Here is a 16,098-nt window from a genome sequence, read left to right as displayed (position 1 = left end):
GGCTTCACCTACGGCACCAAGCCTAAACATTCACACATAGAGTGATAATGTCACAGTATCACAAATTGATAGTGGTTTTCAAATAAGCATCCGTCACATGATGTCAGTAAGCTTACCTGCACCAAATTTCCAAGCATTTCTTAGCTTTAATGTAAGGTTGCTTTTTGTAATAAAAACCACTAAGATCTGAGATATTTATAACCTTTGTCGGAGAAAGATTCAATTTTTCACTCGACCACTTTTTTGACCAAGGGCGTTTATTACGTCATTTTTGGTAGCCCATCAACGGATCAGACAATAATAACCTTCGATAAAATGAAAGCATTAGAGATTTTTCTTCAATAGAAAAATTTTTTCTCTACAAAAAATTTTGTCAAAATTTTATTTCTATAGAAAATTTTGTCAAAATTTTATTTCTATAGAAAATTTTGTCAAAATTTTATTTCTATAGAAAATTTTGTCAAAATGTTATTTCTATAGAAAATTTTGTCAAAATTTAATTTCTATAGAAAATTGTGTCAAAATTTTATTTCTATAGAATTTTTTTTCAAAATTTTATTTATGTATAAAGACTTTGTCAAAATTTTATTTCTGTAGAAAATTTTGTCAATATTTTATTTCTACAGTTTTTATCAAAATTGTATATCTATAGAAAATTTTGTTAAATTTTTATTTCTATAGAAAATGTTATCGAAATTTTATTTCTCTTAGTTGAAGAGGAATATTTTGCAAAAATGTACCAAAATATCGAGAATTCTACCAAACTAACAAACAGTAAAAATGTACCATTTTTGGTAGAATTCTACCAACTGTGGCAACCGTGGTTGGAATCCAAGCAAAACATATGTTTGTAATTTATTGAAATATTGCACTGTTTTTTTTTCTTTTTTTTTGTGGGCATTAAGAAAGGTAAGTTTAATTCATTCTAAACTAAATTCTAAAATGTTATTTTCATTACATAGGCTCTCTGAAACCTTATTTTTAATCCAATGTAGATTCAAATGCATTATAGCTATTCTACAGATTAATTAACATGTGGTCAATGTCTTATTATTCGTTCTTAGTTGTGTCTCTTTTATTAAGCTTACTCCTATTTGTTTTTTTTCAAAAGCTATTTTGTTGTTGTCTCCAAATCAAAACTCAAAACACATTCTCAAATTTATTTCTGCAATGAAAGGCTTAGACTTTCTACACATAAAGCTAGGGCGTATGTGTGAGAGAGTGAGTACTTAAAGTGAGCACTAAAAATATGTTCGCAAAACTTCATTCTTTCTCACTCTTCAAAAATGCAATCAACAAAAACGTTTTTAAATATATTGTTAAATATATTATGCCAAGACCTAAAAGAAATTTCTATGGATAAAAAACACTGCGAAACAGTGAAATATATTTCAATAGGGATAGTGTGGTTGTTAAAATTGAGAAATAAATTCTCAACACACACTAAATGACATCAAAACTTACCTTAAAACCACGAAGAAGAAATTGCATAAAATCTCAGGCGACTGATTTGCATGCTATTGTTGTTATTTTTGTGGGTATCTCGACAAGGGGCTGGGATAGACAACCAGGTAAGTAGAAAAAAAAACTGGGCTAAAGTAGAATTTCGCAATTTTTTTTTTTGTTATTTTTTATTTACACATAAAAACATTGACTACTTTGACAATGTTCGTGCAAATAACAAACACACCTTTTGTTGTATCATCTGCTTGTTGTTATTATATTTCTTTTTAATTTCCACTTTTTTATTCTTCTTTTTATGTTGTTCACTCATTCACTCGGCCGTTGTTGGGCTTAAGAAGAAAATTATTGCACTTTTTTTCACAAATGCTGGTTGTTTTACTCGTTTGTTTTGTACAAAAGTTGTTGTTGTCGTTTTCTTATTATTATTTCTCTGTTATTTGTTTAATAGAGCATTTATGCTATAGCCACTTTTGTTGTTGTTGTTGTTGGATTTTGTCATTTACTCACTCAATTATCACTCGCGCGTCTTCTATACACATACTCGGGATTGTCGGGTAGTCGGTAGTCTTCTCATTCATGCATTTTTTATTATTATTTCATTACAAATTTATTTTCTGTATATATTTTTGTGTTTTGGTTTTAATTTTTTGCCGTTTTGCACTTTGCGGCTCGGTCGGCCGATGTTATCGATGTTGTTGTTGTTTTTCTGATGTTTTTGCTAAACTTTGTATGCACATCCACGCTCGTAGTCGCCGTTGTCGACTTCGTTGTGTTTGCCATCAATAATATATGAAGTGCCGTTGTTGTTATTGTTGATAGATGTTTTTGTTATTATTTTTCTTCTTCTGACTTTGCGTATATCGAGTTTGCTTGTAAAACAACAACGTACACATGAACTGCATATAAGATGTCCACACACTCAACATGAAATCAAAGCAAAAAAGCACCCCCGCACCGAAACCGAGTTCTCATCGTTAGCAACGTCGTCGTCGACAATGCTCTCTTCCCATCTCAAAAAAATACGAAAAAACACAAAAGAATTGTGCAAATTTGTTTTATGTGGCTACCATTTACGTTATTTTTTATTCATGCATTCATTATTCTGTATGTTGTTGTTGCTTCATTTTACTTGTTTTCTATTTTTACTTAAATGCTGCTCTGCTATTTCATTCCTTTGGCCACTTCTTTTTGTAGTTAAAGCGAATTCATTGTAGCCGCCATCATCACGAGCCATATTACCACCGCGAACCGACCCATCAACCAAAAATTGCACAGATATATTTTTTGCTTTTGCTATTTGATTTCGTTAAAACATGTATTTAATTCTTCTTTCCTGTTTACTGCACTCTCTACGCACACACACACACTCACATACACAGGCACTAATAAAAACACTTTTTACTCTTTTGTTGTTTAAGCTTTGGCTAAAATTTGTAATATTTTTGCTTCATTCTTTTCGCGTAAATTAAACTTGAATTTTTTCTCAAACATTTGAATGAATTGAAGAATTCTATAAACGGAGAGATTTATTGGCTAAAGACGATGCCCGCGGTTATTGCAACTTTCCGCTAAGATGTGCTGCCACTTACCGCTGTTGTAATGAAAATGTACTGTAAATTTCTGCTGCTACTGATTCTCTTCTGGTATGGTTGCCAATCTAGGAAAATGGCAACCAGCCGTTGCCATTTGTTTATACTTCTATGAAAGTGTTGCCAATTCAGTAGAATTCCAATTGTTTTTGCAATTGGTGCGAAGCTTTCACATGCCACAAAGTTTTTGTTTTTCGCATAGAAAATTGCAAACAAATAGAAAAAAGCTAATATATATTAAGAAATAAAAATATTAATAAAATATTAGATAATTTTTGTAATATCTTTATATACCACCTTCTGAAAAATAATTGATATGTGTTGCTCATTTATTATAGGTGTACCGTTTGAATGCCAAGATAAAGCTATAATTTAAAGCTTTTATATGAAAGCGTTGCCACTTGCAGCAAAAAGATAAAACCACTTTTAAATGTTCGATAGTAAATCATATAACGTATTGAATATTTATCGTACAATCTTGAACAGAAAATTGGTTGATTGTATATGAATACAATGAATTGAAACATGGAATAACAATTAATGGAACTATAGAAAACATTTAAATCAATCTTTTAGTGGTAAATGTTTAATATTTCCAATCACTTAATACACAGCAAGAAAAAATTACAATTAATATTTGGAACCAATTTCGACTGAGCTAAACCAAAGGATTCAGTTTTAAAGAATCTTTAAAAATAAGAAAAGTCGTGGATCAAACGTTATTAAATTTTCGAAATCAATAGAAAAGAATGACAAACTAAATTATTTTAAATGGAAAATGCAAAAACTTTAAAAATAAAAATTTAGTAAGCATGTGGTTTCCGAGTGAAATGCCATAAATTATCATGGCTTGAAATATCGTCAATCATTATTCCATTGTTCAGGGGCTTCCATGGGTCTCATCAGCTTTTACAAGGGATAATACTTTTGTGCCACTAAATCGTACTTTGTACAATTTTATACCACCATTTATCAAGTTTTGCTGTATTTTAATTAATTTTTACTGTATATTTTTTTACTGTAATATTTTTAAGATTTTAATCCGTTAAAATTGTGAATGTTATCGGTACCAGAATATATAATCGAATGATTTTAAGCAGACCCATGTTCAGCCTGAAAGTATGCAAAGAATGTTTGCTTTAGTAGGAAAACTTCGTTACTCCTTTGAATTATAAATCCAAAGGAGTAATTTTAAATGAAATTAAGATAAAATAATTGTTAGTTTAATGAAGAACTAATTTAAAATGTGATTTCTATAGAAATTTTTAACAAAATCAATTTTTTTGTTTCTTTATAAAAATTCTGTTATCTTTGTTTAAATTATTGGGACCTTTTTTGTCACTTTTTACAAATTCTTAGCCCAAAAACTGACCTTCGACAAATTTATGTCTCATTAACAGTCATTAAGAAGAACTAGCGAATAATGACAATATAGCTACCCCAAATGCTAAAGAAAATAACATTTTATGAGCCATAACCACCAAAAGATGTTAACACAAATCATTTTGCATTAAAACGTAATACAAAATCCAAAGACACGCATGAAAATTACTTTGAATTAATGTCATAGACGAAGACCACAGACTGTTTAGCCACCAAACACAATGGATCACTTAGAGCAAGTAAATTTAAATAAAATCTTCAATGGGGTAATGGAAGATTCCCAACTTTAAGGAATAGTATGTTAAAAGGGGTGTTCTATCCACGTACAAATTACAATTAAATTGAAAGTGATTTATCATTGCGTTGAAAATGCATTTTTGTGTACGGGGAGGGTTTTCCAAATTGGTCTCCTTGCACTTGGACAAATAAATCTTGTAGATTCATTTTAACTTTTCTTAGCTAACTTTATTTGTGTCCGTTGTCATAGATAGGAGGGTGAGGGACAAATGACCAAGAGTCCAGATACGATGGTTATAAACATTGAAAGGAAGGACAAACCTCATTCGAAGGGGGTTTAGCAATATCTCTATTTACCAAGATTTATAGATTGGGTCATAAATTAAATTTAAAACTATGTGGAATTAAGGAAAATAGAGAATAAAAAAATGATGGAAATTATAGGGAAACGTTAGAAAAGAATGCATGGATGGCTTATTACGTGGTCTTCCATTAATGTCATCCATGGAAAGTTTTTCAATTTCGCCTTGATCGCATTTAGTCAACTATTTAAGCCACTTGTTAGCAATAAACATCGGTGTATGTAAGGATATTTAGCCCTTCGTTTTGTCAGTCCTTGAGTAAATGGAATAATGGTAAACCACTAAACCGAAAGCTTACAAACCACCACCTGCTGTGTCATAAAGTGTGGAACTCAGCTTGAACATCAATGAACGTCCCCCTTAAAAAGTTTTTACTATGGAAGCATACAGCAGCAGCAATAGAAATTTCCCTTTGTTTGAAGTTAGACATTGCCTTCATTGTCAATAACTAGCAAAGCATCACTGTGTTAAGCTGATAGTTTGGTTTGTTATTGTCGTTCCATGCTGGCGTATGATTAACAATTTCTTCTTAGACCATCGAAGTTGAATATTGCACTGTGGGATGATGAGTGCTAAATTTTGCAATGATACGAATGTTATGTGCAAATTTTGAAAACTTTAAAAATCATCTTGCCACTAGGTACTCTACGATACCATATTAAAATTTTTGACAACTTTAAAAATCAACATCCCACTGTGCAAAATTCATGTTAAAATGAATTTAAATTATCAGAGGTAGTAAAAAGTAATCGATTAGAATTATTCGATTCATGTCATATACTATAAGCCCGTTTTCTCATAGTTTAAAGATTATTCCTTTTGGCTCCCCTCATTTCTATTGGACCCATTGTGACAAAAACTAGCAACATTATTTGTCATGGCCAAGAACAGACGGTAATCAGTGAGTTTGGATGCAGCTCATGGTACATAAACACCTAACCCACAGGAAAGCTTTACTGACGGTCAAGCATGACTTGAAAACAAGCTGCAATAAATAATGCCATCTATTGGAAAAATAATTAATTTCGTTTTACTTTAATTTTTTTAATTTAATCTTATCGAATTTAGTTTAAGTTTTTTTTAACTTAGCTTGAATTAATTTTAGTAGTTGTTTGTTTATTTTGTTTTATTTTATTTATTAATTTATTTTATTTAATTTAATTGGTTTCTATTATTCAAGAAAAAAGTTTTTTTTTTTAAATCTATGCAACAATTGCAATTAAATTGTTCTTTTATTTTATGATCTACTGGACCACTGTGCATTGCACTCTGACGCATGATAAACATTTTACGCAATACTCCAATACTTGTTACTCATACTCAACCACAATACCAACAACACACACACACATATCTCTTTACATTATGCACGAGAGCCAGCAATAGGAAAAAGTAAAGCGCGAGAAAGTGAAAAAAAAAACTCGACTGCCAACTGTGACGTGCCATTCAAGTAAATTTTCATGCTCAAGCATATTTAAGTGTATGCAGGTACCTTTTCCTGGATATTTAGCAAGGAGCTAACATTGGAATGCAATCGAATCGTGCAGCAGGAACATGACTAGTCATTGTCAGGAACTTTATAATTCAATGACAATGCATGAAGATGACTATTTGTGTGTGTGAGAGAGAGGGGGAGACTTTGCCTATGTATGCTACTAGAAATGAGGGAACTTAGCTTGTCCTCGTTTTAAACGCAAAAGTAAATGGGAGAATAAAAACTACAAAAAAAAACAGGAAACCCCTTATTGCAATGTTGGGGATATTGGTGAAGTCTAAACTAAATTAGCTTATGTTTCATAATAGTATGGACAAGGTCGTTTCAATGTCAATTGAATGGCATTGCAACAATAGAGAAGAAAATTACATCCCCCTCAAACCAATATACAGGAGAAGCAAGTGTCATGGCTTTCTTGCATTTGTTAGAGTTGTTGTTGCTTGTGATGTGTTTGCTAGGTCATAGTTTCAAATGCTATGGTGGTGCTACTGTTGTGATTGTGCATGTATTTTTGTGTATGAGTGAGAATCTTTCGAATATTTCCATAATGCAATTTCACGTAGTGATCGTAAATTTTGATATGTTTGCAAGTGGAAATCCCTTCTTCAATTCTATCGTTTCAACACAAAACTCAAAAATCATAAAAATCGAAAGGGGAACATAAACCGAATTGCAGGCGTGGATGACAGCCCCAGGTTATTGAATAAATATGAAAATAAGATAATTTCTGGTTCTTACTATTTTCTATAATCGATTTTCGTCTAGGAAGTTGAAGGAGTCGGCTTTCGGAGCTCTGAATGTTCATCTTCCATTCAATAGGTTATGAGTTTAATCCCAGTCTCTACCGAATATCAGAGTGGTGTTTTTATCAGTGGTGGTTAGGTTAGGTTAGGTGGCAGCCCGATGTATCAGGCTCAATTAAACTATTCAGACCATTGTGATACCACATTGGTGAACTTCTCTCTTATCACTGAGTGCTGCCTGATTCCATGTTAAGCTCAATGATAAAGGACCTCCTTTTTATAGCCGAGTCCGAACGGCGTTCCACATTGCAGTGAAACCACTTAGAGAAGCTTTAAAACCCTCAGAAATGTCACTAGCATTACTGAGGTGGGACAATCCGCCGCTGAAAACTTTTTGGTGTTCGGTCGAAGCAAGAATCGAACCCACGACCTTGTGAATGCAAGGCGGGCATGCTAGCCATTGCACCACGGTGGCTCCCATCAGGAGTGGTTTATCAATTGTCAGTAATGCTGGTGACATTTTCAAGTATTTCAAATCTTCTCTAAGTAAATTCGCTGTTATATGAAAAGACGTACGGCCATTGAGCCAATGAATGGACTAAATAGTCTAAGTGAACCTAAAAATCGGGCCGCACCTAATCTACACTCATTTGTATTATAATAGACTGAATAGTCTAAGTGAGCCTCAATATAACCAGAAGGCATCATACGTGATTTTCGATCTACTCTGAAATGAAGTCCGATGGGATAGGTTCTTTCGGAAGATACCCACCGTGATGCAATGGTTAGCATGCCCACATTTTCAGCGTTGGATTATACCCTCTCAGTAATTCTGGAAACATTTCTAAGTGTTTCAAAGATTCTCTAAGTGATTTCGCTGCAATGTGAAACACCGTTCGGGCTCGGCTAGAAGAAGCAGGTTCTTGTCATTGAGCTAAACATGGAATAGGACAGTACCCAGTGATTAGGGAGAAGTTCACTCACTTAGATTATTCAGTATCAGAATGGACTGAATAATCTAAGTGAGCCTGAAATATAGGGCTGTCACTATACCTAACCTGACCTAACCTAAAGAAGTATTTGGGTGGTATTGTTCTTGATCAGATGCTGAGAGGTGATGACAATGTTTTTTTCACCGGGAGCATATGAGACTCAAACTACAGATTTCCGAAGTCTAAGTGAGCCTGAATCATATCGGGCTGCCTCTCCAACCTATACGTCTATAAATTAGATTTCAAAATTTTCTTCAATGTTGCTGCTGTCTGTCGGACAACAGACGCAACATAGCATTAAGGGTATCTGTATAGCTGTATTTGCTGAGTGCAACTATGATATACCATTGAGTTTGATAAGGAATCGGTCTATAGAACTAACCACAGAAACATTTTTGGTTATAGTCAATGGAAATAAAAAATTTCCCCTGAAACGAAATTGTCGACGAACAAATTCCATTCGTTAAAGTTCCAAAAAGGAATCGGCCTCTTCGGTAATAGTAACTAAGACTATCTTCATCCCATTTCCCCCTGTTAATAGGTCTCCAACTCTATTTCTTAATAACACATCCATATGCTGTCATCTTGTGCTATGTAAGCATTTCACAACTCAGTTCCCTGTTTTTTTTTTTCTATAAGAACTTGCCCTATTTGACATTTGTATAAATAACTAGGATATCTGCGTCTTTGTCATTGTTGCTTTAGTTTTTGTTACTCTTAGATTTTATGGAAAATTGAACTTACGTCCTGTCCCCCTCAAAAAAAGAAGCATTTTTATACAAATCCCTGCCAATGTTATCAATTGATGTCCTTCGCATAAAGCTAGCTCCCCTTTTTATCAGGAATTGCTTTGGGTTTTATTCTAAATGTGAATGATGTTGTTGAAGAGGTCAAGGATTTGTTTGGTATTGCTTCAAATTTTACACCCTTGTTTTGAGTATTAAGACATTTGCTTTGGGTCTTCTCAGTGGTCATCGAAAATTATGATACAATTTTAATATTTCTTCTTCTCGTAGCATCTTGGTATCTCTTAAAGGATCCTGTCCCTTCATTTGCTTAAATGTTTGAAAGGGATGTTTGTTTTGTTTTTTGATTAGTGGGGGTTATCTCATCACTTTTTTAATGCTTTTTTACCATAAAAATGAGTTTATGTGGGGAGTTTTAAATAAAAATAAAAAATAAATATACACATATAGAAATAAACCATTTTACAAAATTTCCGTAACCAAGTTCTATAGCTTTTGTTGATATTTTCATTAGACTTACAATTACTTGGATAAAAGATAATTTCCTTAATATTTTTTTTATGAGGTTACACTTCCCTTCTTAACTAACAAAAACTAAATTTTTAAAATAAACAACTATTGGAATTATTTTGAAATGTCAATGTCATCAAGTATCCCCCAATATCCTTGGGAGTTTAGTTTAAACAACAACAAGGATATGTGCGTATCACCATGGAAAACAATTGTCAAACTCAATGAGAAAAAGGTCATTTACTAAAACGAATGACAATCATCAGTAATACGCTCTACCATGATGTTTCGCTAAAAACAACTGAATCCTGTATATCCTTTGTACACTTTGACAACATCCAATGGAATTTAGTTGCAAATACATGACGATTATAGAAATGAAACAAAATCTTACTTACGCATTACTCTAGCTGGCCATGATGGGGGGAAGGGGTGGGGGTGGCTAGGAATATCCTTTCCAACTATCAACAACATTTGCGCTTAATTTACTCAAAATATCTCATTAACTCTATCTGGCTGTATTGTCGAGTAATTACAAAACTACTGAAGGAGACTTACAAGGATAATGTCATAGTTTTCATTATCCCTAAAAACTATATCCTTATAGTATGGCTTGTCATTAGGAGTAACTAAAAAGGACAATTATTATTAAAAAAAAAATTGTCAGCAATAAAAGAGAGTGGAGTTTTTATAGCTTGACAATTGTTAGTGTTTAATTAAGTAAATTAACTTCACCGCATTTAAAAGAGTCACAACAAAGGGGGTGAGTAGGGGGAAAATAAAAAAAATATGTATATATACACAGTCTCACATAAGTTTACATACCCCTGAGTTTTTTACCTTTTAACTAAACATGTTTCTTATTGTTGTTTATAACACATACCAAAAAATCTTCTTGAAATTAACAATTACTTTGATTTTCAAATTAATTTACCAAAACGAAAGGATATATATGAATATTTTTTAAAATTCGATTATTTAATGAAAATATAAATTATTTAACCGTATGTAAACTTGTGTGAGACTGTGTATATATGAAAAATTTAATTTTTTTTCAAATATCCTAAATGCCAAATAACCTCGCAGTTTTATGAGGTTTCTTTCTAGTTTCATTGCGTTTATTTATTTGAATAGAACATTTTGACAATATTTTGTATAGAATTAACAATATTTTGTATAGACATCATTTTCTATAGAAATAAAATTTTGACAAAATTCTCTATAGAAATAAAATTTTGACAAAATTTTCTCGAAAATTTTTCCATAGAAATAAACTTCTTACAACATTTTCTACATAGAAATAAAATTTTGAGAAAATGATCTATATAAAAATAAAATTTTGAGATAATTTTCTAAACAGAAAAAAAAATGTTGACAAAATTTTCTATGGAAATAAAATTTTGAGATAATTTTCTATACAGAAAAAATTTTGATAAAAATTTTTGTAGAAATAAAATTTTCTGTAGAAATAAAATTTTGACAAAATTTTGGGAAACTTCATATTTATAGAAATAAAATTTTGACAAAATTTCTATAGAAATAAAATTTTCTCGAAATTTTTCCATAGAAATAAACTTCTGACAAATTTTTCTACATAACATAGAAACAAAATTTTGAGAAAGTTGTCTATATAAAAAAATTTTTTTCTATACAGAAAAAAATTTTTTACAAAATTTTCCATAGAAATAAAATTTTGAGATAATTTTCTATATAGAAAAAAATTTAATAAAAATTTTTATAGAAATAAAATTTTGACAAAATTTTCTATAGAAATAAAATTTTGACAAAATTTTCTATAGAAATAACATTTCGACAACATTTTCTATAGAAATAAAATGTTGAAAAAAGTTTCTACAGAAATAAAATTTTGACAACATTTTCTATAGAAATAAAATTTTCTATAGAAATAAAATTTTCTATAGAAATAAAATTTTGATAAAATTTTCTATAGAAATAAAATTTTGATAAAATTTTTTATAGAAATAAAATTTTGACAAAATTTCCAAAATTTCGAAAAAATTGCAAAATTTATGGAATTTTCCCACCAATTCCCCAAATCAGAAATTTCGTCCCAATTTACGAAAAAATATTCCCAATTTGGGGAAAAATCCCCAATACTGGCAACACTGACTGAGAGGGGACCCAAAGATAATTGAGAAGAAGATGCAGTCTTGTCATAACAAAACTGAAGCACCATAGGACTCTGCCAACAAAATATCATAAAGTTTGCGTCGACGTGTCTCTCAAATGTACTGCCGTTTGCGTCGGAAAATATCGTAACATTTGTGTTTTTCATAAATTTCTGAATAAAAACCCACAAAAGCAATACCAAAACGATTGTAGAAAATTAAAATAAAACGTATGTGTATTTTAATGCGAATATTCATTATGGTTTTATGTGAATATTGCCATTTTAAATTTATTCCTGGGCAGAGCTGCTTTGGAAAAAATTGACAAATAAAACAATTTTTTTCTCATAGCCCTCTACACCTTGACATTTGTTTTCTCTTTATAAGAGCACAATGCTTAATCTTGTTATACTCAATTATCTTTGGGGGACCAGTCACCACTGCTGAAAAACTTTTAGGTGTTCGGTCGAAACTGGGTTTGAACCTAGGACCCTTTTTGTACAAAGCGTGGATCCCAACCCTCACAATTCGAGAACCCACCTAACTATCGAACCAAAGCGATTGTTGTGGATTAGAGAAATCAACTTGATGTCTTTGAATAAACGACCATTAGGTGAAAAAAAAAATGGTCACGATTTCTATTACTAATATTATTCGGATCTAATTGCAAGACAATTTGTCATTTTCAAATTACTGTAACTTTAAGATTAACTAAGCTGTCATATGTGTCAAAAAAAGGTTAATATTATTTGGTATTAATCGATGTCATTGAAAAAATATCATAAGCTATAAAGAAATGTTAATTTCTCTTATCTAAAAAAATGCAGATTGCTGAAAAAATCCCCTATTTTAGAGTATATATATGGGAATATTTTTTTCAAATGATGGCAATAGCATTTCATTTTGTAAGTGTGAATAGTAAGCAAAACTCTAATGACTCTAATTTGGAAAGCTTTACTCCTTTATGGAATAATTGCTTTAACTAATGGCAAAGCCTGGGCAGATGATGCAGACGATGACGATGTGGAAGTACGGGATAATAATTTCACCCTCACTCCTCGTGCTGAATTAACTGCGATCTTGGGGAAAAAACAATATTATATAGGAGATTTTCAAAAGGTATGGTAAAAAAAAATAAATATATTACATTTGTATATAAATGTATAGATTTGAATAAAATTAACTTTTTTGCTTTATTTTCAAATGTTCGAAAACATTTTTCTTATTCGGCCACTGCTTTTGTTAGATCTAACAAATACTTCGCACGACAGACGCCATGAATGTGTTCATATATATGGTTGCCACTCGTGCCAAAAATAATATACCAAAATTTGAACAAAAAATTTGCCACAAATCTACCAAATTAAAAAATCACTATTTTTTCCCATATTCAATTTTTTTGTAATAATTTTATTTCTATAGAAAAAATTTTCAATTTTTTTTTTTATAAAAAATTTATTCAAAATTTTATTTCTACAAATTTTTATAGAAAATTTTGTCAAAATTTTATTTCTATGGAAAATTTTAAAAAACTTTTTTCTGTATAGAAAATGGTCTCAAAATTGTATTGTAGAAAATTTAGTCAACATTTTATTTCTATAGAAAATTTAGTCAACATTTTATTTCTATAGAAAATTTAGTCAAAATTTTATTTCTATAGAAAATTTTGTCAAAATTTTATTTCTATTGAATATTTTGTTAAAATTTTATTTCTGTAGAAAATTTGGACAAAATTTTATTTTAATAGAAAAATTATTTTAATAGAAAACTTTGTCAATTGTTTTTGTATTGAAAATTTGATTTCTATAGAATATTTTGTCAAAATTTTATTTCTATAGAAAATTTTGTAAAAAAATTTATTTGTATAGAAAATTTTGTAAAAAAATTTATTTGTATAGAAAATTTTGTCAACATTTTATTTCTATAGAAAATTTTGTCAATCTTTTACTTCTATAGAAAATGTTGTCAACATTTTATTTCTATGGAAAATTTTGTCAACATTTTATTTCTATAGAAAAATTTGTCAAAATTTTATGCCTATAGAAAATTTTGCCAAAATTTTATTTCTATAGAAAATTTTGTCAAAATTTTATTTCTATAGAAAATTTAGTCAAAATTTTATTTCTGTAGAAAATTTGGAAACAAAAATTTGTAAACAAGTTATTTTAATTGAAATATTTGTCAATTTTTTTTGTATTGAAAATTTGATTTCTATATAAAATTTTGTCAAATTTTTATTTCTATAGAAAATTTTGTCAAAATTTTATTTCTATAGAAAATTTTGTCAAAATTTTACTTCTATAGAGAATTTTGTCAACATTTTATTTCTATGGAAAATTTTGTCAACATTTTATTTCTATAGAAAATTTTGTCAACATTTTATGCCTATAGAAAATTTTGCCAAAATTTTATTTCTATAGAAAATTTTGTCAAAATTTTATTTCTATAGAAAATTTAGTCAAAATTTTATTTCTGTAGAAAATTTGGACACAATTTTATTTTAATAGAAAATTTTGTAAACAAATTATTTTAATTGAAATATTTGCCAATTTTTTTTTTGTATTGAAAAATTGATTTCTATATAAAATTTTGTCAAAATTTTTTTCTATAGAAAATTTTGTCAACATTTTATTTCTATAGAAAATTTTGTCAAAATGTTACTCCTATAGAAAATTTTGTCAACATTTTTTTCTATAGACAATTTTGTCAACATTTTATTTCTATAGAAAAATTTGTCAAAATTTTATGTCTATAGAAATTTGTCAAAATTTTATTTCTATAGAAAATTTTGTCAACATTTTATTTCTATAGAAAATTTTGTCAAAATTTTATATCTTTAGAAAATTTGGACAAAATTTTATTTTAATAGAAAAATTTGTAAACAAGTTATTTTAATGGAAAATTTTGTCACTTTTTTTTGTATTGAAAATTTGATTCCTATAAAAATTTTGTCAACATTTTATTTCTATAGAAAATTTTGCCAAAATTTTATTTCTATAGAAAATTTTGTCAAAATTTTATTTCTATAGCAAATTTTGTCAACATTTTATTTCTATAGAAAATTTTGTCAAAATTTTATTTCTATGGAAAATTTTGACAATTTTTTTCTGTATAGAAAATTGTCTCGAAATTTTATTTCTATAAAAAATTTTGTCAAAATTTTATTTCTATAGAAAATTTCATCAAACAAAGACTTTGTATACTATATCAGAATTTAAAATAAGACATTAATGTATTTTAATTGCATTTTTTAGCGCTCTTGGTACGAAGCCAATATTGATTGTATCCAAAGGGGTATGACTTTGACTTCCATTGAATCAAGCAAAGAAAACGATTATTTGAGTGAATATATATTTAGGCGCTGTAAGTATTCATAAGAAATTTTATTATTATCCCACTGTAGCAAATAAAACCTGAGAAGGAATATGAGTACCCCAAACGTGTAATCAAACATAATGTGCTTGTCGAAATCATATACCTAATTTCCGAGAAAATTATATGGTTGCAAAAACTATGTTATATGGTTTCCTTGAAAAAGTAAATTTTTTCCCATTGAAAAATGTTTTGGGGTGATATTATTCCTTCTCTGTGTAACATATTTAAGAGTATTTCGATAATTTGTTAACTATTTAAATTTTTTTAAATTTATATAGCATTAATGGATAAGGAATTTTGGACTTCTGGTTCTAATTTGGCTGGTAATGGCTTTCTTTGGTTTGCCGCAGCTAACACTTTAGATTATAGCAATTGGGCAAATGGTATGCCACAAAACGTAGCATCGAGATGTATCAAAACCACTAATGGGTTCAAATGGACTGAAGCAGATTGCACCACACAAAATTATTACATTTGCTCCAGGCCCTTAATTCCAAATTGTGGTCCTAGGGGCTCTTGTCGTTTCAGCTATCCATTTTAAATAGCACAAATATTTTTATATAAAAAAAAATTATGAATAAAAATTTGTTATGTTGCACTTAAAAATAATTTTTTGTTATGTGAAGCTACCAACATGGAGTAAAATGTGATTTCCTATAGAATCCATGGATTAAGGCCGGTACTATGTCCATTCTTGCGAAAAAAATTTATAGAAAGCACAAATTTAACATTTTATTTTGCCTTGGGCAATTGATCTGCTACTCTTTTCATCCTTTCTATATTTTCGGAACAATAATATGATCCGTGTTTGTGTTATAAACCCACCAAATAGTTTTAATAAATAAATTATTTCTTAATTCACATTGCATATGGCGCCATGCTATAAACGTCAGTTTTTCAACTCGAAAAAAACAAAGTACCACAAATGGAAAAAAATTCGCTAGTTTTTCGCAGTTTTTGGTTTTGTATGGAGTTTCAACGCGAAAACCGAACAGAGTACCGGCCTTTATTTCAAAAAAAAAAAAATCCATAGTAATTTTTTTTTTAAATGATAAAATTAATAATATGGTACA

At 29.6% G+C, this 16,098-nt stretch overlaps 2 protein-coding genes across 2 annotated transcripts in view; one reads left to right on the top strand and one right to left on the bottom strand.

The window, feature by feature from the left end:
- Positions 1–3,055, bottom strand: part of EcR (Ecdysone receptor) — a 171,069-nt gene extending 168,014 nt beyond the window's left edge. Inside the window, exon 1 of the mRNA XM_075313932.1 lies at positions 1,465–3,055. The gene's annotated coding sequence lies outside the window, so the exon portion shown is untranslated. The remainder of the gene's footprint in view (positions 1–1,464) is intronic.
- A 9,495-nt stretch (positions 3,056–12,550) lies between these two features.
- LOC142241429 (C-type lectin mosGCTL-7-like) lies at positions 12,551–15,634 on the top strand. Its single transcript, XM_075313204.1, has 3 exons — positions 12,551–12,769; positions 14,905–15,013; positions 15,304–15,634. The coding sequence occupies exons 1-3, from the start codon at positions 12,584–12,586 to the stop codon at positions 15,564–15,566; spliced, it is 558 nt and encodes a 185-aa protein (XP_075169319.1). The 5' UTR covers positions 12,551–12,583; the 3' UTR covers positions 15,567–15,634.
- Positions 15,635–16,098: the final 464 nt, after the last annotated feature.

This window comes from Haematobia irritans, chromosome 5 (assembly GCF_050003625.1).
Source record: "Haematobia irritans isolate KBUSLIRL chromosome 5, ASM5000362v1, whole genome shotgun sequence".
Classification (NCBI taxonomy): Eukaryota; Metazoa; Arthropoda; class Insecta; order Diptera; family Muscidae; genus Haematobia; species Haematobia irritans.
Note: the sequence above shows the minus strand (reverse complement) of the source record. Positions and strands in the feature narration are given on the sequence as shown.